Source organism: Barbatula barbatula (genome assembly GCF_947034865.1).
Source record: "Barbatula barbatula genome assembly, chromosome: 15".
Classification (NCBI taxonomy): Eukaryota; Metazoa; Chordata; class Actinopteri; order Cypriniformes; family Nemacheilidae; genus Barbatula; species Barbatula barbatula.
In genome coordinates, this window is record NC_136778.1 from 3,118,786 (window position 1) to 3,142,299 (window position 23,514).

A 23,514-nucleotide genomic window follows, 5' to 3' on the forward strand; every position below is an offset into this window, starting at 1 on the left:
GTGTAAGCATTTAGTTTTTAAATGTTATGGTTAAAAATGTTCATATTTTCTGTGACTTGTTGTAGGCTCCTAAGTAAACCATAAGGTTAAAAACCAAACATAAGAAAAAAATGTATGGTTAAATATGTTCATGTTATACTATGTCTTGTTGTAGGTTAAAAACCAACCCAAAATTAAAAATAATGTCTCTTTTGTGTCACTTTTGCCGGTCCCAAGCCCGGATAAAGTAGAAAAAATCCTCTCTCCTGCAGCGTCCATCACAATTACATGCACAATGCACATGGTCAATTATGCAAAGTATGTGATGACATCATTTGGCGACTTCTAGGACAGCCAATAGCTACTTTCCTTACTGAGGAGTTGGCAACACTGCGAGGACGGTCCGACTTTTGGCACACCGTGACGTACACACAGCGCGATATGTCGCGTGTTACCGGTCCGCCGCCGAACTTTTCGTGGGTCGAGCGCGAGAAGCTCGCCGGGCTCGCATTGCCTTCAGAAACGGGACATTACGAGTTCATGCTGGAGAATGGCATCAAACATCTGGTGTGCTTGTGCGAATCGACACCCCAGAAACACGACAGCTGCCCCGGACTGACCCTGCATCACATCAGCGTCGTGGATTTCACGCCACCCACTGTGACTCAAATACAGCGATTCCTCAACATCGTGGAGGAAGCGAATACCAAAGGAGAGGCGAGTATCGATAAGTCTGCTTACGGGTTTAATTTGACGAAAGTCGGGCGTACTTGTGTTCGACAGCAGCCTTAAATACATAACGTTAAACGAGCCGTGTTTACTTGCACGATTTTTTTTTTAATTAAATTTAAGAAGCAATATTATACATATCACACAAAGAGGGGAAAAAAAAGAAAAGATTGATAAATAATAAAAATAATAAAGAAAAAATAAAGAAAGAAATACAGAAAATAACAGCAAGTATTATCCTCTTTCCTATGGACACATTCTATATCCACAAAACAAATTATATATATATAAACATATTTAAACAAAAGACCATTCATAAAATTAGACGGGATATTAAATTGAAAAAAACGTCTGTATAAATTTTAACAACTTTACATTTTTTTGGTTGTTTATGAGCAAAAGAGATTTTCTTAAGTTCTCCATTTCTAACATAAATAAATTGCAGTTAAGTGCAGATTTTACAAACTTTTGTTTATGAATATAATATTTGCCATGTAAAATATAGAATTTACTTGCACGATAGTGCTTCTGTGTAAGATACACGTGACGTGGAAAGCGTGATGCCTCTGTCCTCCCTTGGGGAGTGATCTTCCGGGTTTGTGACCAATCAGGTAACGCCATTCTTAGCGTAGAAAGCAGGAACTCAAATAGATCAAATAAAATGTATACATTGACATATATAACTCAAAGTATAATATTAATGCTTTTTAGTAATTTTTAATTCATTTATTTTAATTTATATATTTACCCTGCCGCAATGTTTTTTGTTTGTTTTATCTTTTGTTATCGTTTCTATTATCCGTAATTGTTGTTGAGCTTTAAAAGAATAAACAAAGAGTGGTCCAGACCAGGGTGCGCACGAGATGGTGAAAGAAACATTTACATATAGATTTATAAAGATTTCTTGTCTCAGTGACAATCAATAGGTAAAATATGTCACAAGTAAAAAGAAGTTTACTAGAAAAGTGTTAGCAAAATCTCTATATGAATGTGACAGGGACTTATAATAACATATAAACAATTTCTATAAATTTTAAGGGGCGTTTTCTTGTCATTTTGTAGATTGAGAGCCCCGTTCCCAAAAGCATACCACAATGCCTTGTGTTTTCATGAGCTGCCACATTAAACCTGATTTTGGACTCCTCAGGGTGTCGCGGTTCACTGTATGCACGGTCACGGCAGGACGGGGACCATGCTGGCCTGTTATCTGGTGAAAACGAGGAACATCTCAGGGCTGGAAGCCATCAAAGAAATCCGACGACTTCGTCAAGGGTCCATCGAGACACAAGAGCAAGAGAAAGCCGTGATAGAGTTTCATCAATACATTAAAGACGGTTTCTGTGTAAACCACATCAACACTCCACCCACATTTAAATCCATATAATCACATTTAAGTCCCAAAATGTCTGCCGTGGTTACTAATCCCTGCGTGAGTCGGTAATGCAATCCTGCATTGTTGTGTACACAAAGAACATGTGTTGTTAGAAACACACACCCATTATTAATATAACAAAGTACAAACTTGAAGTATCGTATTGACTTCGTTATTACTTGCAGAACAGAGCTTCTATCACACTACAACCCATCACGCTCTTCTGATAACACCTAGAATAACTAAATCCACCAAAGGGGGTCAAGCTTTCTCATACCTAGCACCTAAACCGAACCTATTCGAGGGTGAGATGGACTCTCCCAATATAAAAAAGACACATCTTTTAAGCCAAGCATTCAGTCAATGCATAATATGCTAAATAAACCACCACTGCATCTATTGGTTATTATTTAGAATAATCTTGCTTGGTCCACAAACACCATGCGCTGTGCTGTGTTTTTCTTATTTTCTTCTGTAAAGCCGATTTGGAACAATGCACATTGTGAAAAGCGCTATATAAATAAAATTGAATTGAACAAACGCATTATCTCTCTCTGGGTAACCTTACAGCATCTAAGGGCTTGTCTGTCTATCCACAAAACTTAAATTTGACTTAGAAATTGAAAAAATATGCTTCTACTGGTTGATCGGTTAAAAAAAACTGGAAGCAATTTGTTGCATTTAATCTTAAATGGAACATGTGACGTGTCTGTACTTATTTAGATTATATAGAATAAAATGCAATTCATACGGAGATGATGTGCACACAGACCAACGTGACTGAGGTAGATCAGTACATCTAAAAAAAATACATTTATGTTTTTAAAACAATTACGTATTGGACAAGTTGGAAAAACTTATTTGTTTACTTTGTAGATTTAAAGTTCCTAAAGTATTTATGAAATGATAGACATTTTTAAACACGTGATCTTTAAAGTGGAAATTAAAATGTGATCAGATGTCTTTATTTGTTATTGATCCGGTTGAAAAGTCTGTGTAGCAACAAGTTTACAATAGTTAACGTCCACAGTGCCTTCACCTTGATAAAAGCGTTGCAAAAACATAGACAGAGTCTTTATCTTTTGTAAAATCTGTATTTATTTATGATTTACAAAAGCCTATGTAACAACCATTAAAATGAATCAAATGTATTCATCTTTAACCTAAAATGAAAACACGACCGTGTATATGTGTCAGTTTATGTTTTTCAAAGTGGCAAAAGAAAGGAAATTGACATTACCCTTATATGCATCACTTGGATTTACAAAGTCTGTGGAATTTTCTCTGGAAAATTATATACACAGATCTAGGCTAGGAAAGGAAAGACGCAGGTGTTTCAAACAGAGACGACACGACCAGATGCTCAATTTAAATAAAGGTCTGCAATACTGTTATCTGTGGGAGCCCATTTAATGCACAATTCAATAGTAGAATATTGGCTTGTGCTGCCAAAATAAAGGCAGGATACATATGATCCTCAAAATGTAACCTCAGACTGTCCGGACGTATAAATACAAACAAATCTGTGTCAAGAAGTATTCAAATAAATACCTGCTGTTAAGTAGGCTCCTTCGTCTTACTTCTACAAACCTCTTTATTTAAATCGTCTCTCTTTTCACCATTATACTACCATCACGCTTTTTACCAGCATCAGCTGGCCGCTATCATTCGACTAAACGGCATCAGTTTAATTTAAGGAAAAACAATAAAATAAACTATTTTATGATAAAAGTGGTAAACTCTCAAGCTCTAGTGGGATGACAAACTCGCAGGCGAGGTCACTACATTCCCAGAGGATAAACTGAAATTCACGATGGCGCTACTAAGGTTATGCTCTGAGAAACAAAACAACATTAAACGCAGATACGAAACTCGATGAAGGGTTCCTTGTGAACACAGAAGGATGAGCAAGAAAGCAAACGGCGCAAAAATAAAAGTGTCTCATTCACACGCTACTGTTCATCTGTTCTGTACGGGGAGACCTAATCATTTGTCTCTCGAATCGGCACGAAGTCTCCAAAGAAATAAAAACGAGATGGAAAATTCATAAAATAACACCATAAAACATCCCCACATCAACTGCCAATTAAAAAAATAAAACAAGCCCAGAATGCATCATTTCTGAATGACATTTCACAAACAAAAATATACCCCCTTCAATTTCAATCTTCTTATTTATATAATTAAAACAATTTACAGTGTTTATTATAATATATCTTCGATAATTTTGAGGGAATTTGCGCAGCATTACTGCACCTTAACGATACTCAACCTTCCAGTTATTCAATAAAACCAAAACCAATGTTTGAAAATGTGTGGGAAGCTCGGACTGGATGTGGGTTTTTCCAGGAATGGGTCGGATGTTGGCAGAAGTCCTGCTCAGGCTCTTCCCTATTGTTTTATGTTCAGTTCGTTCTCCAGTTCCATGAGCTTCCGGGATGCTTTCACTTTATTTGACACTTCCTTTCCCTGCGAGAAGAGTCTCTGACGCTCCTTAAAAGTCAGACTTTCAGGGGCTCCGCCAATTGTGTTTTCCTGGTCCGGACTTCTGCAAAAATGCACAAAACACTGTGTCGGAAATGCAAGCTTAAAGGAACAGTTCACCATTTACTCACTGTCATGTAAATATGATGAATAAAATGTAAATAATGTGTCCTATAACATAGCACATTTTAGAAAACGAACTGTTAATATCACATCTTTTATATTATCATTAGTTATATTCAGCATATAAAATAGCAAAAGAGTTTATTTTCTAAAGTTGTGCCATAACCCCATAGGACAAATTTGCATATTAGTCTGCCAACTACCCATATGTTGTTTGAGGCTCCACTTTCACGAGTGCAAACCGAATAACATACTTAGCTTACTACATAATGTCCACAATATATTGCCGCAGAAAAATATAGCCGCGTTTTTTTATGTATAGGTGTGTTTAGAATGAAGTGAACTATTGCAATACCACATGTTTTGTATTCAACACATATTAAGCATAAATATTTGTTTTCTACTCTGTGTGGGTGGCTTTTCTACCCCACCCAAAGGATTTATAAAGTTTGTAGAGGCTTAAAGTCATATCTTATGTTCAGCCCAAACAGGACATGATCTTTGTTTGAAATGTTTTCATACAAGCATGCAAGTTCTGGAGGTTTTTTCAGATGTGGCAGTATGTTCCTCACCCTTTTGTCCACTTCTCTCGCGGGTCCTTGTAAACCTCTCCCGATCCTAGTCCTGTTGTGTTTCCAGTGTATGAATTAAATCCTGTTTAATTGTGTAAAAACAACGTGAGTATTTCAAGAAAATGCAATCTCAAGTAAGGTTTCAAGAGCGAGTGCGCATTTAAAATCTAACTTGCAGAAGCTGCTGGGCGCAGAATGCTGTGGCTTAAATAGAAAATGTCCACATCTCAATATTTAATGAAAAGAATTGCAGATGAACGCCAATGTGTATTTACATGAACATATTAACAGAACCATAATTTACTAATATATTATGATTCGTTTTCAAGCTCCTTTTTAGAAGTTGCATTCAACCACTGACCCAAAAACTTTTGCAAATATCTGAAAGCTATTCCACAGACCAGAAGCTGAACAGCAGAAAGAAAGCTTGTTAGTGTTAAAGCGTTTCAAAGCTAACGCAAAATGCACAGTCTGTGGATCAGGAAGTCCAAGGTGGAGGTCGCACACCAGTGCTAAACACATTGAGATGCTCTCCATCTGGCCTTTACCACGACCTCCACCTCAGACCTACCGCAGGCGCCTTCTATGTGGCTCACTTGTCCGTGTGTCATTAAGGACGTGGGGGACGATCCACATTAAACCCGAGATGTGAAAACGGTGGTTGTGCTTTCAACCAATGATGTGCAAGAGCACAAGATCCAAATGCATGTTGGAAGTTTTAGTGATTGAATGGAATGAGTTTGGGTTCAAAGGGAAAAGACACAAACACATTGACATGTGAACCGAAATAAAACCTTCTCCACTGGTGACGGCCAAGTGCTGTGAGGGCAAAAAGTGCATGATGTGGTTTGGCCACGCGATCGAAAAAAACATGTTGAGAAATGGCAACAAAGACTTGGCCAATGAAAGAGTCCAATTAGAGTTGCCAGATTTTGTTTTTGAAACCAAATGAGGGTTTATGGTGGGATTTTGTTTTCTTTTGTGGTTGTAATGCAATGCTTAATATGATGCTGAACTTTTGTCTGCATAGACCTATTTGTAGTCCTAAAACTCGGAAGTTCAGCTATTTTGATGAAGATTTTGATTCACAAGTAAAAAAAAGAGCGTCTGGTGTAGACACGGTGTGTGGCTTAAATGTGTGAATTTTACATTGTAAAAAAGTGATCAAGTAATATCAACCACGCTATAATTGCTATCAAGGTGGAAAATACATTAAGCATTTTTTGTTCAGACACTTGACAGTTCCAGTAGGTGGATGCACCTTTCTAGAGAAGGTGATGGGAGGGCTGTCGATTCACAGACTCCGCTAAGTGTGATGTGGGAGGAGTCGGGGGAGGGTGGGCGGAGCAAAGCAGATGATGATGTCAAACATGAAAGACAAACTGGACAGCAGACAGACAAAAGATGTTACATCTACAACACAGCTGAAACAACACAAAAGTACTGCCTGAACACCGAGGCTCTGGAATAAAACCTAGCGAGCTGCCTGGCTGACTACATGATATGCTGCCTTCCAAGACCCCTTTAAAGGAGTAGTTCACTTCAAAATGGCACTCCTAGTGTGCATAATTCCTAGAAAGTGTGATTGAATAGCTTGGTTGCATTTTAAAGTCAATGTAATTTTCTCAGGATTTGAGTGTGTTGTATAATTTAATGCTAAATACAACAAGCACAATACATATAAATATATATATATTTATAACGTACGTTTCTCCACTTGTCTGTCATATTGGAGTACATTTCATCATTAGCACACTGCAATGCATTGCCTCATATTTCGGCTAAAACGGCATAACTGAGAAAACAGCATGATTCACATAGAAGTATGTCTGTGATTTCTTAAAATGTTGTCTGTGTAGGCAACCTCAATAGGTTTTGGACCGGACCCTTCAAATAGAAAAATCAATCAAAAGATGTGTTTGAAATGTCTACACCGCACTACAGGTGTGTAAATACATCACTAGTGTTTTGCTGAAATGCTGTTTTGATTGAACAGCTTTATGGGTCATGGGGGGCTTCAGCAGTGTTGCAGACACGGGGATGGTTGAGTTGATTTAAGACGAAAACAGCAGCAAAGCAGCAGCGAGCAGAAGCAGCCGATTCTAAGCTTGAAGCGCGTCAGTCAGTTAGAGCAGGAAGAATGCCGTGCTGGATTGCATTTCGTGACGGTTAATGCAAAGTTAGTCATTCGTTTCTCAAAGCGTAAATGCAATCTGATCACAACAGCCTCTAATGGCATTGAGTGGGAGAAGCTTTGCGCAGGTTACATGCAAGGTCAGATACACTGGGCATCTTAGTGAAACTGGGTTGAATTGCTTTTTTTGTGCACGACTGTTTAAAGGTTTTGCGCCCGATAGTCAAAAATAAAGTCACGTATGTGCAGAATATAGGAATAGTTCAAAATCATTTCAAAATCATTTATATTCCTACTATGGAAAGTCATTGAGAATAAGAGTGTCTTATTATAATATATAGGAAATATATTATTTGCATATTTCTTTAAGAACAATGTAAAAAATTCTTCAACAACACGTGTGTTGTTTTTGTAATAATTCATTAGGATAAAAAACTATAACTTGTAAAATTACATTGTGTTATAGACTCAACTTATTTTTGGCTGCTCTCTCATCAGAGAACGCATCTGCTAAATGAATGAATCGAAATATCTAAATGTAAAACTGCGCTGTACTTCAACAACAAAACTATTTATGTAAAGCATTTAAAATCCACACAATAGAGGGCGCCAGACGCAATATGAAAACGTGATATTTATGGACTAAAGCCTTCAAATCAGAGCTGCTTTAAACAGTCAAGCACAAAAGCAAAAGCCTCATCTGACAGATCTCGTCCCCTTTGCCAAGTGTGAACAGGACTGAGGAGAGGTGCAGGGTTCGGCCCACCACTGCGTGAGATAAGAAGCCAGTGTCTCGTTCCCTGAGCCGGTTGACTTGGCATCTAGCTGCTGAGGCTTGGTCCTACCCCAAAGCAAATCACACACATGAAATGGCCGGCAACACCAACAGTACTCGGACTGATTTTGGACCGCACACCGAATCAAGGGGGTCTACCGAACGGCGGAAGGATGATTTGAGGAAGAGAAACCGAGGGGATCGGAAAAAAATTACCAAAAAATGTGCTACTTGATAAAATGAGCGAAATAAAATGAGACAAAAAACGACAGGAAACATGACAGATTCACGCAACTGATTGGCTATGGATCTACGTTACTAATTACAGAAAGAAGGGTAGAGGAAACAGGAAAACGAAGATCGGATTTCTTCTTAGAAAACAGGAACACAAACATAAACAACAAAAAACGAATAAACCAATGAAAAACAGAGGAGGGATGGGCCGGGTCAAGGCCCTTCTCTTTCCTCTCCGTCTCTACCTTGCGAGTTGAAGCCGGGTTTGGCGGGAGGGGGAGGGGGTTGCCCTGTCTTTGGAGCGGTACTGTTGGCATTTGCCGAAGCGGGGTGCTGGAACGAGCTGGACAGAAAGATACCGTCCGAGACAGGGCGGGGCTTGCGCGCGGTGGGCGGCGGCTGGGGCTTTTGGGCAGGTGGAAGGTCGCCGTACGACTTCCTGGTGGCCGATAGCTTAACCTGACCTGCTAGGCCTGGGTCATCCTCCTCTTCCTCATCGTCGTTGTACGAGACAAACTTGGCAGTGTATATGGTGTCGGGGGAGGCGACCTGGGTTTTGAGGTAGGAGGTGTTTCTCTGGGGCGGGGGTGGGGGGGCGCTGTTGTTAGTGGCAGGGGCGGCTGCGGGAGAAGGGGGCTGGTAGTCCCAGGGAAGGGGGGGTCTGTACAGACCAGGATCATCCGGCGTCAACAGCTTGCGCTCGGCTTCCTCGTGCTGCCGGCGCCGCTCCGCCTCCAGGCGGATGTAGTACTCCTCCTCCTGTCTCCTCTAAGGGGGAACATGGGAAGAGCTGGTTAGAGCTGCCTTTGCTAGCCTGTGCTGCTGTCCCTGAACGACACGCCTGCGTCAAATCCCGCCGTATTCTGACTACATGGAGGAACCAATAAAGCTACATCGCATTTGAACACATGTACTCTGAATTTGAGTGGACGCTGATGTGATGATGTAATATCATGCTTTTGAGTGAACTAAAGGGACAGCACACCTAAAAATGTTATCTCATGTCAGTCCAAGCCTGTATGACTTTTGCAGATGTTTTGAAGAGCGTTTGGGAACCAAATCATATTGACCCCCATCGACTTCCATTGTATGATCAGGAAACCAGACATTTCTCGAAATATCCTCTATGGTGTTCCCCAAAAGAAAGCGTCACATACAAGTTTTGAATGACAGGATGATGAATAAATTTAGGTGAACTTTCCCTTTAAGTAATCCTAACATGTACTGTCTTGCAGCATCCACTAGGTGGCACCACAAACATACATGTTACTGCTGTCTACAACTGACAGAGGGGTCTGGTTCTAACTGGAATAAAAGTATACAATTCTCTTACAAGTTCCCATTTAAGGTCTGGCTGGCATTTTGGTGGTTTCGCTCTGGAAGAAACACCCAGAGGCTGCACTGGTCTCTACTGCATTGAACCCCTGGGTTAGCGTGCGGTGGAAATGTCCCTTCGAGGCAAACACAGATGAGCGAGTTCAATCTGGGACAGTCTCCACGAAACCAAAGCGAGCCCATTTCCAATAGCACTTCCAAGCAATGTTGTATGGAATGGCAGTGGCCTTCCAACAAAACGCTGGGTCGTGTGAAACGAATTTCATGTGATCTCATGCAGTTCTTTAACGGGGTGGGGATACATCACAAATACAATAAACGGGATGTTGTGAAGACATGCAGTTGGACATCGCAACTGGGCGCTAGAATTACTAGTGGTCTGAAAATGACGCACGGACACAGACGCAAATAAAACGGAACGGTCACACACGGAGACAATGATTTGGTCACTGTTTCAATGGGAAATGTGAATCCAGACCACTGGTAAGTTCTGGCCGAGGCTTTCCAGAATTCTGGAAAAAGTAACACATGGGCATTAGACAGACGTTAAATTAACTTCTTAAGTTAGCTTCGTAAGTTAACAAAACACATCCAAACTGACATCATCTGAGAAACTGAGGCTTGCATTTATCAATATTATTATTTGCGTTTACATTTAGTTTGTTTCTAAGAGATTATAGGCAGTGATCTGAAACTTTTCTGTACTTTTGGTAACTTCAAAATAATTATTTATAATTACAGCTGTCAGGTCAGATTTTGGAAACGTCACTTTGACTTCAATTGACACTTAAACGCAAGTAATTTTCACGTTCCAGACAGAAGGCAAAACTTACAGCTTTAAGACCTTATATCTATTATATTATTCACAGAGAGGAAGTAGATGCACTGTATAAACTGTATAAACAGATAGACATGATTTTACTGTACATTAAACACAAGGGGTTGCGATTTCGTACAGCTTGACGTGTTACACATCAGCTGATTTCTCAAATCACATCAACTTACAAAGATCGTATGGAAGCGTCTGTATAGAAACCCGACGCCTACTTGGCAAATTCAACATGAGCAAAGTCCCACATATGCGACCACATCTGCCTCTTTCTTGTATACGTGTCAAACTTCAAAGTATCCCTCCCAAACAAAATGGAGATCATACCACTGACTTCTGGGAGCTGAACTTTAATCATCCCGACTAATCAAAAGCAAAATTACACATCTGAGTCATTAACCCAATATGCTAATGTGGCGACTTTCAGGGCCAGTTTAAGAAAAAGCTTCATGACAGTGATAATCTGCTTCCCATATGTGCGTTCAGTTTCATTGTCATATCCACTGAACAGAAACACTCAGTCATTGGTCTTCAAAACCATATCGTACAAACATACACATGCAACTACATATAAGAAAGTTCCTAGTTGTCGCTGGTCCGTTTCGATCACAGTACCTTCTCGTCGGCTTCTCGTCTGGCTCTCTCCTCCTCTCGCCAGCGTCGATCTTCCTCCTGTTTGGCTCGTTCTTCCGCCTCGCGCTTGCGGATCTCCTCCAGCTGTTGTTTCCGTCTGCGCTCCTCGTCCTGTAGCTGAGCAGGTGTGCGATACATACATGAGTTTATTGTAAAGCGTCAGACCTCGGACATGATGTATAAGACACATTCTGGTGTCTACCATTATAATTATTCAATCTAAAGCCTTAAACGAAATGTAACAAAAACCTAGACAAATTCTCACAATACATTATCAATACGTTGGTAAGATAACTGGACTGTATTGAATGTTGTGTAAACACCACCCCTGCGATAAGTGACATTGTGTACAGCACAACATTACGAAATGCCATGCACAAATACAGTCGCATGCAAAACTTACTGACAACTGCAGCGTATCCTCACATCTACAGGAAACCATTTTGTAATCAAAACATCAACACACAACACGATTTAGATGCTCAGCACCTAACGCAAAACACATCTTTCCCTCCTAAACATGATGGGAGAATCTGGTGGTCTGGACAGGGAAGAGAAAACCCCAAAACACCCGGCAGAGAAACCCATTAATGACAAAGCACCAGAGTCGACACACACAGACGGAGCAGCGATGAATGGAGCAGAGAAACGGGAATAATGACGGCATGTTCATGAGGCCCGCATGCAGGCAAGCTCTGGGCCGGAGACGGGTGGGGAAATCATGCGCCGACCCGCTCGTAAATGTGAAACTGCGTTGAAACAACGACTGCAGAAACCAGCAGAGCTGAATTGGACTCTGAGGAACCTAAAAAACATCCAGAGCTTTCACAGGAATTCATTTGGTGGGTTTCACTTTCAGTAAAAATATTCCTGGTTCATTTGTAAGACTAATGCACACTACTGCGCACATTTTTTGTAGGTAAAAATGTTTTCATATGTTCACATAAGAGAAAACTAAACATTCTTTCATCGGTAGATTGGTTTGAGCCAAACGTCTAAATATAATGCCGCAATCAAAACGATGCTCCAAACTTCATAAAAAATATTTTGCAAAGTTCAGAATCTTTTTTAAACATAGAGATGATGGCTCGCATTCTTGCATGATTCGCACAAAAAGAATAAAAGCAAAATAAATTGGATGAGACAATGGTTTAGGAACCACAGGCTCCCACTGCCTCACCCTCCACTCACGCCCCTCCAATCTTACAATTAGATTTTTTGTGCTCTCGTGATTGATAGTGTGTCTCGTAAGTGTGCACACTAGAAGAGCTGCTAATAAACGATGGGCACACGGTGAAAGGAGTGACAAAGTCATCCAAAAGCAATGTGAAACGCTGACAGCACGAAGAGTGATCGCATTAAAAAAATTATTTTAAACTTTTCCTAAATACAACATATTTGTAATTATTTTATTTGAAATTTGGGAGAATTATTGTTAGTAGTTCACGGAATGAAACAAAAATGATAATTTTACCTAAACACATATACCTATAAATTGTAAATTCAGAAATGGTCTTTCATTTTTTTACGCAGTTGTATAGTTAGATTGTAGTGTGCACTAGACTTTAAAGCTAAAGGGTACAAAAACGTAAACGTTTTATTCAACTGTTGGTTGATGGTAGTAGGATAGATGTTACGTACTTTAAAGGGACAGTTTACCAAAATTAGAAATTATTTTATAATTTACTCATTTCGTACCGGTACGACTTTCTTTCTTCTGCAGAACACAAAAAATATATTTTGAAGAACGTTAGTAACTAAACAACTGCAACGTTTCTCAAAATATCTTCTTTTGTGTTCCTCAGAAGAAAGTGTCATACACAGGTTTTTCTGGACATACGGGGGAATAAACCATGACAGAATATTTACTTCTGGAGAACCGTATTTAATGTGCCGAACCAAACGTTCCCTAGACGAGTTGCATTTCTTTACAGATGCATTGGTCTGATTTGTGGACATTGTTTCAAAGCAGCAGTTTTCGAGCGAAGCACGTACACTTCAACAAATGAACAAGATGGATTCCCCATGATGGCGTCCCCCGCTTGAAAAAGTGGCACATCTCTCGAATGAAGAGGGGGATTAGTTAACAAGAGGAGACACAGGTGGAGCCGAAACAGGAAGAGAGTTAAAGAGCGTAAAGAACATACCAAGTCTAGAACAGAGATTGCTGGTACAGCAGTCTGCTGCAGGAGACAAAGAAACCATAAAGACCAACCAAGTGGGTGGGGGAGAGAGAGAGAATAAATCAAGTAAGAAATAAAGGAGGGGTATAGAAAAGATTAAAGAAAAAAACGAAAACACTGGCGCTGTGGGCTGGGACGCGGCGGCGTGCTGCCAGAAACATTCCAAGGCAGTATTGGTCTGATTAGCGCCAGCGGTCCACTTCCCTTCCACAAACACTCGCATGAAACTGGAATAATGCTCACGCAATACTAATGAATCCCCCCGTTATCCCGCCTGCCCCACCTCCCAACCGCCCGAACAAGATTTTCCACACACGGGCCTTGAACTTCCCGCAGACGGCTCGACCTGCCGACTCCTCAAAGATGTCGGGACATCATCAGCTGTCGGTTCCCGCAGTGAACTACACGCATTCTATATCAGCTTGTTGCACGCGACAACAATTATGGCGTTAGTAGGAGGGCTGGTGCGTGTGTGTTAGCATTGAAAGACTTTGTGTTTGTCCAAACGCCACACATACACATCAGCCGAGAGCATGAACCCTCGCACTGAACTCAAAAAGCAATGAAGACTGGGTGATATATCCAACACTCATGATGTACACTAAATAGTATTATTGTCGTAATGAATAAAAAAGGCAGAGGTTGTTGTTTTAGCTATATCGCCCAGTCCTGGTTTTAAGGCGTCCTCCGTGAATCATCTCTGGTCAGACACAAGGCTTAACGTGTCAAAGTCATCGCAGGTAAATCATAGATGATCATGTTTGGTTAGAAATCATGTTAGTATGATTCGTCTCAAATGATCCTGATTTTAGGTCATGTACTCGGGATTTAATGAATATTAAAATATGAGAGATGAGCTCAGGAGAGATGCATTGATCCGGACCGGGCAGGTTGATGCTGGGTCAAGCAATGGAGGCATGTCCAGTGCTTGGCATCAGAAAGCCCCGTTCCTCCACTCCCATCCATCAGCGCAGCGAATGCGGCGTCAGCCGTGCGGCATGGAAAAGCAATGACAAGGCGTGTTTGCAGTATGGAAAAACATTCACTGTAACGGCGAGACTAATGCAAGGAATTCAAGGTTTGCTCAGAAAGTCACAAACTAATCACCATCTTTTTCAAATGAACACACACATTGACTCCTGCGCTCAACTTAAAAACACAGTTCCCCAAAAAATAAAAACTGTGTCATCATTTACTCGCCCTCGAGTTGTGAACTGTTCCTTTAAAACGGCTTCAACTGTGAGAAAGCTTTCTATTCTTCATTTTCACTGGCAAGAAAACTAACGTTAAATAGATTATAAGACTGGGGAGGAAATGACTCGATGATATCATCCATCAAGCTGCCTCTGGCAGTTTAACTCCACATAAAATTACGTTTTTAACATAATTTTCACTTCTGTAAAGTGATGTCCATGTAAGGTAAACCGTGACTGTATCCATCGGGAACTGACACAATGCATGCATATCTATTTTGTTCCAGATTAACATCACTTGTTCAGCACACATCTATACGCAAAGACGTCAGCTGTGAAAAATTGTTTTAGAGGCGGAGACAATTATTACATTTTAAGGAATTAAGTTGAATTAAGATAAACATCATACAATTCTAGCTTTAATCCATTTCCTTACCCGTGCTCTCTTCTCTGCCTCCAGTCTCTGCATTATCAGCGTTGTGTCTACGTCTTCATCATCCTCTTCCTCCTCATCGTCCTCGTTCTGCTTGGACTCCTGCAGTCTCTTCTGGAACTGCCACTCCAGCATGAGTTTACGCAGCCGGTCGTTCTCCTCCGCCGTGCGCTCGGGTTTGGCCTGCAGCTCCTGGATCTCCTTATCCAGCAGGTCTACGATGTGAAGCTGCTGCTGTTTTTCCAGTTTCTCGCGTGCGTCCCTCTTCCAGGGGTCTGGAGACAGGCTGTCGCTGGCGCTCAGCTCTTCTGTACTGATGGTGATGTACTGCAGGTCGCGTCGCTCGATGGTGCGCGGCTGCTGCTGGGGCATGAGGTCACGGATTACCGTGTCCTGGGGTTGCGGTGGCTGCCGAGGGAGGCTGGAAAGCTTATCGGGACGAGCTGGTGGCTGCGGTTGGGGTGGCTGGTACGCTTGGGGAACCTGTCCCTGCACGGGTGGTGGGGGCATCTGTTGGTGTTGCAGGGGAGGCGGGGGGGGACCGTGCTGGTTGTTGTGCGTGATTGGTCCAGAGACGCTGGGGTTGCGGATCTGCACCAACTTCCTCTCCTGGTCTCTTCTCTTCCTCTCTCGTTCATCTTCAAGCCGTGCCTTTTCTTTTTCATACCAGCGCTGCTGCTCCTCCCGTTTCTTGCGGTCGGCCGCGGCGGCAGCGGCCGCTGCTTGCTGCTGCATTACATTGGGAGGGGGCGGGAGAGGAAGATCGGCCTGCGGCTCAAAGTCGTAGTGTGCGGGTGGAGGAGGAGGGGGAGGCGGGAGGTCTGCGCGAGACGGCTGAGAGACCCCCACGGGCCCAGAATGGGGAACGATCGGGGTCTTCCAGCGACCGGGGCCGCTCTTGTGGTTGCCTTGGCTTCTGGAACCAGAGGACGACGAAAAGTTGAGGTGCTCCTGGCTGGAGGTGCTGGACTCAACGGAGGAAGACACCTGGTGGTTCCAGTGCTCGCTGCCTCCTCGGTACTCGACATCGCGGTGCTGCAGGTGCATTAGATCTTCCTGACGCAGATGTTCGCCAGGATATCCCGCTGGCACGTCGCAGAGCTCCTCTTGAGATCGTGCCACCCGCTAGCGAAGCACAACATGATAACAGTTAGATTTACCTCATAGCTTAATCCCATAATATCAAGATAACATTCATGTTGTTTGGATACAAAGGACAAGCAATTTTTTTTAAATAATACAGGTTATATTAGAAGACAATGTGGCACCATGCCTTCACACAGCACTCTTCTGACTAACCTGCATAGCCACGCTGTTGTTTGTGTGGTTGTCCATTGGGGGAAGAGGCTCTGGTTCATTATTTTGCCAGGGCTGACCAGGGCCCACCCTGTCCTGAGATTTAGAAGCTGGAAATGTGAAATATTCTCTCTGGTACGTCTGTGTGGGAATTGGATACGCCTCAGGATGGGTTGGTGATGGCTCCTCCTGTCAGACACGGCAAGCATTGACAGATGAGTTAGTATTTTATTATTCAGACTTTTCTAATTGTGCACATGGAAGCTATTTTATAATGAGGGCAGAGTGTGAGAGTTAGCATGCATGTGCATTCATCTCAGAGGAATGAAAGGGTGATCAACCAATCAGAGCTTGTGGTTACAGACATGATTAGGATTAACTACATCAAGACGACAAGAAACAGTCACAAATCTGGTTTTCCAAAGACCGTTCCATACAGAAAGCACTGTGAAGCTACAGACAAAACCATGTTTGTGAGTTTCCGACTGAAACCGGCAAGCTTTTGAATCTTGGATGACCGTTAGCATTAAGCTGCTGTCATTCAACTGATGTCTTTGATTTGGTGCCAGTTTTATGATGCTTGGAGATTTTAATGAGGAGGTGCTGGTGACTGTGACTACTTACATCAGGACAAAGGTTCCCCGTTGAGACCGACGTGATCTTCCCTGGAGCTCCTGGGTAAACAGGCTTTCCACCTGGACTCTGTGCCTGGTCTTTGGAGGAAAAAGTCCATGTTAAAGAAACAGTTCAAGCAAACATGATAAGTATTACTAATTTATTATTATTTTACATGCCATCAAAACCAAGTATTGTTTAGGAAACCAGTAAAACTTTTTTTTAAAGCAAAAGTCAATAAAAGAAGTTCATGGCAACCATCTCTGTTAATAAATGGCTTAACTCACTGGCAACATTGGGGCTGGATCGGTGATCTGCACGGTTCTTCAGTAAGCGGTCTTCCTTCTTTGGTTCAGGGTAAGTGTCCCACGTGTCCTGAGGGCTCTCCGGCGAACCGTTTTGCACAGAGTTGTTGTACAGTTCAAAGCCCTCGCTCTTTGGTCTCCCCTTCCCTTTGTCACCACGTCCACGGTCTGAAGCTGATGAGACGAGAAGCAAGCTTACATTAGATTGCAGTAATAAATGCAGTTCTAAGAAAGCACGCAAAGTCTGATCTGAACTCTGTACACCACAGACGTGTGTCCAAATCAGTTTGATTTAGGCAACCTTTTGATGAGCGAGTGGGGTACCAGATCAATCACATTTCCACTTCAGAAAAGTAGAATGCTGTGCGGCAGACACTTATATTATTCAGCTCGCACACGTGAGCTTGTTAGGGGTTTAAAAAGCGTTTGCGTTGCAGTCGTGTGGCGAGCTTACCGCGCTGCATCATGGGGGACGGCTGGTTGAGGAGCGTGGCCAGCCCGTGGTAAATGGCTCCCTGTTTGGCCACCTCGAGCGTTACGACCGAGCCGGTCCGTGTCATCAATTCGGCCGCCCTATAAAGACACAGAATGTCTCATGAGAAAATGTCACACATACATAATACACACGACTGTGATAAATATATTTCACATTTAAAGGGCATTGTCACCAAAAACACCTATTTGTTTAGAATTAAAAACACCACAAATAACGTTTCATTTTAGTTACATCAAATTGTTACATTTACATTATTACCTGCATTGCAAAGACATTGACAACGAGACAATACTTGAGTTTATGTGTGCAATCCCACAATGCCTTGGGAGTCATTTAAAGGGACAGATTCTTTAATATGCCACAAACCCGTTTTGGAAATCATGACTTTGACATGAGCTAAGCGACCAAAGAAACCAACGTTGGAACAAATCCTAATGGCAACTCAAGTTTTACCCATTCACAGTCATAAAAACATAATGGGCCATATGCATCTCATTTAAAAGAAATACACAGATTTAAAACTTTCATCAATTGCTCTACATTTCAAAGCTAAACCCGTAATGCGTAAAAACTATTTTGATGACAGAAACACGAGCGTGACTTTGAAAAACCCCTAACAGCTTATATACAGAGTATACTGAACTATTTATTAGCTTTACTTTCTAAATCCAAGAATGGATTTGTTGATCATTTCCGGACAAACCACTAAAGGCCAAGAAAAGCCACTTTAATGGACCATTTTTTTCTTACTTAACCTAAATGAGTTTATTAAGACTTAAAGATAAAATGGTCTTAGTGTGCAATCCTCATGTTTATTTAACTTTACTTTGTTGTTCTCGGCACAGCCGGATATTGTATGATTTACCTTTAAGTCCTTTTCAGATGATTGAAAATACCAAATTACACAAGTCATTATTGAAGATTTTCGTGTAAAACTACCTTTCCTGTGATAGGCCAACCAGACTTCGCCCGTCCACGCTGAGCAACTGATCACCGGCTGCCAGACGTCCATCCTTTAAATTTATAAACATGACAAAATCAAACACGGAGCCAAAGTTTGGTATTGCTATATACAAAACCGAAATGTATTTATAATTGCATTTATATCTTAAAAAACTCACAATCTCTGCTGCGCCTCCTTTCACAACAGATTTGATGTAAATGCCAAGTTTGTCCTGTCCGGCACCCTAAAAAACAAAATAAAGAGCAGTTTATGACCAATGTTAAGTCTAAACACATTCCAGATAAGGAAAGGCAGTTTTGCTGTAATGCAAAATAAGAATCAAGTTCATGAAAAGTTCTCTGTATCGGAAGCCAGCAGTGAAGATATTGACATTACTACTCATTATATAGAACCATCTCTATAACACTCAATTCAGGCCCCCCGGGGTCAGAGGTCATCATGAGCTGGATGTCTGGTATGCTGGAGAAATGTCATCTAGTTAATTTTAGCACAACACTCATTTGTCCTCATCTGTTGTCTTAAGCTACAACACTCAAATTGATCACATTTATGACATAATTCAAGGAGGTAAATGTGAGAACATCATCTTTGTGAAACTGTTTAGGAGGGGTTTGCTTTTTAAGACCTGAGGTTTCTTTTTTTTTGTAATGGCTGGATCTGCTTTTCCAGCAAGCAAATACCCCAAATCCCCTGGCAGCAGTCCTGCTGGAAGAGTATCATGCTAAAATTTGTCTATAAACTTTGAGACCAAACACAACAAAACAGTTTTAAAGCCATTTAAAGCAACAACAAAGTAATTGAGTCAAATCTCATTTCAGCTCCGAGTGGTTCATTCAAATCGAACACACGATCATCCACAAGATCAGTCGTGTTTAAATATGCGCATGTCTGAAGAGTTTCAAACAGTGTCCTGATCTCACAAACCTTTTGAAAAGTACCAGGTTTGGACCACAGAAGTCTGTGTCATACTCCAAATAAGACCATGGATACCATTCCAAGAACACGGTCATAACAAACGATTTACTGAATCACATGAATCACTTCAACATTTTCCCAGAATTCCTGGAGGTCTGTGGTGTGTTCGGCTCTACTGTATATATGAAAAAACACTGTAATCATCGCAGGTCTGCAACAGTTTTTTAGTCACATAAAAGAAATCTAAGCCGTGCTGGAACCTAAATCTGATGTGTTTCAGTTTATCACGTGAAGTTCGACTTCGAATGCGGGAACTTCAAGGAGATCTGTGGCTCTGTTAGATCTGTTCCAATCAGCATTTAAAGATACAGTTTTTAGAAATGAAATTAAAAGCTGTAAATATTGAAATTGTGTGCGATTGAAAGCTCTAACCCATTTCAAACTCCGTCACCTTATGCAATGTAACAGCTCCACCCTGATGGATTTCTCAGGTTAGGTTATCGCCCTGATTTGACTAGTACACAGCGCTTATAAACTGTTTTAATAAGTAAGACAAACCTAAAGGAACACAGTAGGAGAATATGTCTGAGAAAAGAGACAACGATAGCTACAGATCCCCATTACCTCACATAACACTGCCACACAAACACACTTCAATTGGCACACACCCGTGACATAAATGCCTCACAAAAACCACACAGAAACCCCAGTTAACATTCATAATTCAACCACAGAATGTAAGAAAATATGAATCAACATGCACATAAGCAATAAGGCTTAACCTTAACAGGCCCCTGAAATGATTGAGGTCCTGCCAGATTCGCAAAAGAGATGCAAACCGGACAAAAAAACCTATTTTAATAATGAAAATGTTTTTATTGTTTCAAAACCCCCCAAAAGACATCCAAAGAAAGGCCTGTGACATGAAAAAATGGATGGGTTAACCAAATAATACTTAGCATATTAGCATAAAAGACGACAATCTAATGACGACCTCAATGGATGACAAAAGGAAGGTGGGAATAAACACCAGTGTAGGATACTTGTAACTTGTAAATGCATTTTCACTGTAGCCGAGTTACTAGCAAAACCGTGCATCCTGTTTCCCAAGAGCGTCTAGGACATGCAAAACATTGGATTCCCGCTCCCACATATCGACAGCGGAGTTGGCTGAAATAAATACACGCCACTGTTTTCCTTGCCAATAGTGCGCGCATGAGAAGCATCTCGTCTTCGCCTTCTAAGTTTCAACTTGCCTGGGTCCTGCGGTGGATACCTGTCGCCAAAACCTCTTTGATCGGGCTTTGAAAGCGCACATTACGCTGCGATGAGAAACAACCTCTCAAAAACCAGTCTCTCCATATTAAAGAGTGAACCTGCGGTGAGAGAAACATAAGAGGCCCTGAGGTTAACATCTGAGATTTCCCCACCGCCCGATGCAAGAGTCCCGGCAGGAGAGCTCTCTCCCTGAGCCCACGGGCTGACCTGCAGCCAACCTGAATGCAACCTTCTTTGATCACAGCTGAACAACTCCGTATCTGGCATGCAGAACACGAAAAAAAGTACGGTTTATACAAGACGCTGACGAAAACCAGATGCACGTTAACAAGGGAACAAATTGCTACCGTTTTAAAACAAAGATGCTTGCTAGAGGGCTATAAAAGACACGTTCCTTGTAAACGACTGTAAAATCACCACCCAAACACAAAGAAAGATTTGACAGTAATACAAAAGCACACCTTACTTCATGTCACCGTATGTGCCGCAGAGCGTGTACATGCGTGCAAGATTGTATTTTTCTTTTTAGGTGTGGTTGTCGCTCCTTTCATCTTTCTGCCAGGAGCTCGGAGACAATTATAAGGTCTGAGTAGCCAAAAGACCTCTCGGCATATTCAAAACCGAGCATGTATTCACACAAATAATATTTTATCACATTTAAATGCCTCATAAGCAAAGAGTGAATCCGTTATCCCTGCACGGTTAAAATATTTCAGATAAAGGTAAGTAAACACGGGCTCAGACTGAGCATCTGTGGTCCTGAGGACATGCGGAAGAACCGTATAACAAATATAAAATGTGCGGTCTGGTGTAGTCTGCACGCTAATATAGGTTTGGATTAGTAGCGCAGACAACAGACATTACCTGGGACTGAAAAACGTACTGATTCACTGATAACAGGATTTGGCTATTTTGACTATGAAACCACATAAATCCGTATACCTTTGATGGTAATACAAGCCCGTGCAGCAAGCAAACAAAGTCTAGAGCTTTAAGGCCCCACCCTGACGCTTCCTGACTACGGAAAAGCTTCCCAAACCTTCTGTTGAGAATACAGGAAATTGAAAGCCCAGCTAGACAAGACTCTTGACTTCGATAAGTAAAAGAACGCTTGGGACATAATAAAAAAAGGCATTTTTCTTTACAACACAAAATGTATTTCCTATAGGATTTTGTGTGTTTTTCAGGACAAATAAAACGATTTTATAAAAGAAGATTTTTTTAAAGAACGCTGATAACCAAACAACATTTTCCCCGTTGACTTCCATTGTATGAACACAAAACGCAGAGACAATTCTCAAAATATCTTCTTTTGTGTTCCACAGAAGAGTCACATACGGTTAAAAAACAAAATGAGCGTGAAAAATGCTAGAATGCTTATATTTTGCGTAACTTTCCCTTTAAGTCTTGTTTTCTGAAAAAAGTATCAACATGGCCTTAACCTTGGGCTGTCAAACCAATAATCGCATCGAGAATAACATTTTGTCTTAACATAATATGTGTGTGTACTTGTATTTATAAACACAAACATGCATATGTTTAAGAAATAAATGAAATATACAAATTAATAAACATTTATACATAATTAAAATTATTGGTAAATATAAATAAATCACTCCAAATATTTCCTAAACATAAATACATCTATGTGTATGTTTTTGTGATTATAAATAAATGTGCTTAGCGCACAGACATATATTATGTAAACATAAACGTTTATTCTGTATGTGATTAATCGTTTGACAGTCCTACTTTAAACAAGAAACAATATCTGGCGATGGTGTAGGAAAGATGACGTATTCTCTCATTGAATAAAGTTTATTTTTCTTACCCCATTGGAAGATATTTTTTCCTTTTTTTAAGCATAAACTCACTTCAATTTTTTCTGCAAACAAGACATAACACAAAGTCCATATGCATCTATAATAAATGTATTTTAAATTAAAGTAGTACCAAGCGAGGAATTCCTTTTTGCAGTGTGTTAAAAAAACAATATCCACAGCTTCCTGTTAAAGGTTTGTGGTTGTTGATGTAAATTAAGCAAATTAAGACTGAAGGTTCGTCGGTAGCTGCACATGTGAATGGCGTTTGTCAACAGCCTGAGGGTGAAAACGTGCCTGACCTTTGACCAAAAACAAGGACCTCACAGTACACTACACAAACAGAAAATACACCTATTCATCCACGCGGCAGAAACCTGACCCGCCAGCCTCATTTCCTGCCCTGTTTAATCACCCACAACAAGCAGAAACAGTCCAGCAGTCTGGAAAAGCAGAATTTCGCTGTCGTCCTTACAGTCAAGTCTAGACGGGTGGAAGACAGACGGCCTGCTGAGGCTGTCGGCTAATGGTGGGTGCAAAATATCATGACTAACACAAGAGGCTTTCAGTAATGATCAGCTCCGAGCCGACGCTCTTCATCACGTCTCTGTGACCTCCGTTCTGACTCTAATGATCTGCAGATTCTGGACTGCTTGCTTCAGTTAAGAAAGACCAAACAAAGAGGTCTGTCTTCCTTCACGCTCCTCTGACAGCGCGTTGAGAGGACGGCTCTGTTTCGGCTGTCTCTTAACCTTCTAGTCTTTTGCTGTGAATGTAAAGAAATACATCACGACATGAGTCACGACTTCATTTTATG

At 41.2% G+C, this 23,514-nt stretch overlaps 2 protein-coding genes across 11 annotated transcripts in view; one reads left to right on the forward strand and one right to left on the reverse strand.

Annotated features, from left to right (window-relative positions):
- The first annotated feature begins 353 nt into the window (after window positions 1-353).
- dusp23a (dual specificity phosphatase 23a) lies at window positions 354-4,164 on the forward strand. Its single transcript, XM_079475256.1, has 3 exons — window positions 354-696; window positions 1,856-2,873; window positions 3,018-4,164. The coding sequence occupies exons 1-2, from the start codon at window positions 421-423 to the stop codon at window positions 2,090-2,092; spliced, it is 513 nt and encodes a 170-aa protein (XP_079331382.1). The 5' UTR covers window positions 354-420; the 3' UTR covers window positions 2,093-2,873; window positions 3,018-4,164.
- The window catches only part of afdna (afadin, adherens junction formation factor a), an 87,416-nt gene continuing 67,065 nt past the window's right edge, over window positions 3,164-23,514 (reverse strand). For 5 of the 10 annotated variants that reach the window (XM_079475249.1, XM_079475246.1, XM_079475248.1 and 2 more), the window contains 11 exons: window positions 18,842-18,907; window positions 18,660-18,733; window positions 17,679-17,797; window positions 17,207-17,398; window positions 16,929-17,017; window positions 16,308-16,493; window positions 15,012-16,133; window positions 11,182-11,316; window positions 8,648-9,170; window positions 5,260-5,341; window positions 3,164-4,628 (listed from right to left, as the gene is read on the reverse strand). In XM_079475249.1, coding sequence (XP_079331375.1) covers window positions 4,472-4,628; window positions 5,260-5,341; window positions 8,648-9,170; window positions 11,182-11,316; window positions 15,012-16,133; window positions 16,308-16,493; window positions 16,929-17,017; window positions 17,207-17,398; window positions 17,679-17,797; window positions 18,660-18,733; window positions 18,842-18,907 — 2,745 coding nt within the window. In that variant the 3' untranslated portion in view covers window positions 3,164-4,471. The remainder of the gene's footprint in view (window positions 4,629-5,259; window positions 5,342-8,647; window positions 9,171-11,181; window positions 11,317-15,011; window positions 16,134-16,307; window positions 16,494-16,928; window positions 17,018-17,206; window positions 17,399-17,678; window positions 17,798-18,659; window positions 18,734-18,841; window positions 18,908-23,514) is intronic. The other 5 variants (XM_079475255.1, XM_079475254.1, XM_079475253.1 and 2 more) reach the window with 3 other exon arrangements.

Coding starts and splice junctions, on each gene's coding strand:
- dusp23a (XM_079475256.1), top strand. CDS start 421: ATGTCGCGTGTTACCGGTCCGCCGCCGAACTTTTCGTGGGTCGAGCGC. Junction 697..1,855: donor AAGCGAATACCAAAGGAGAG/GCGAGTATCGAT, acceptor TGGACTCCTCAG/GGTGTCGCGGTTCACTGTAT.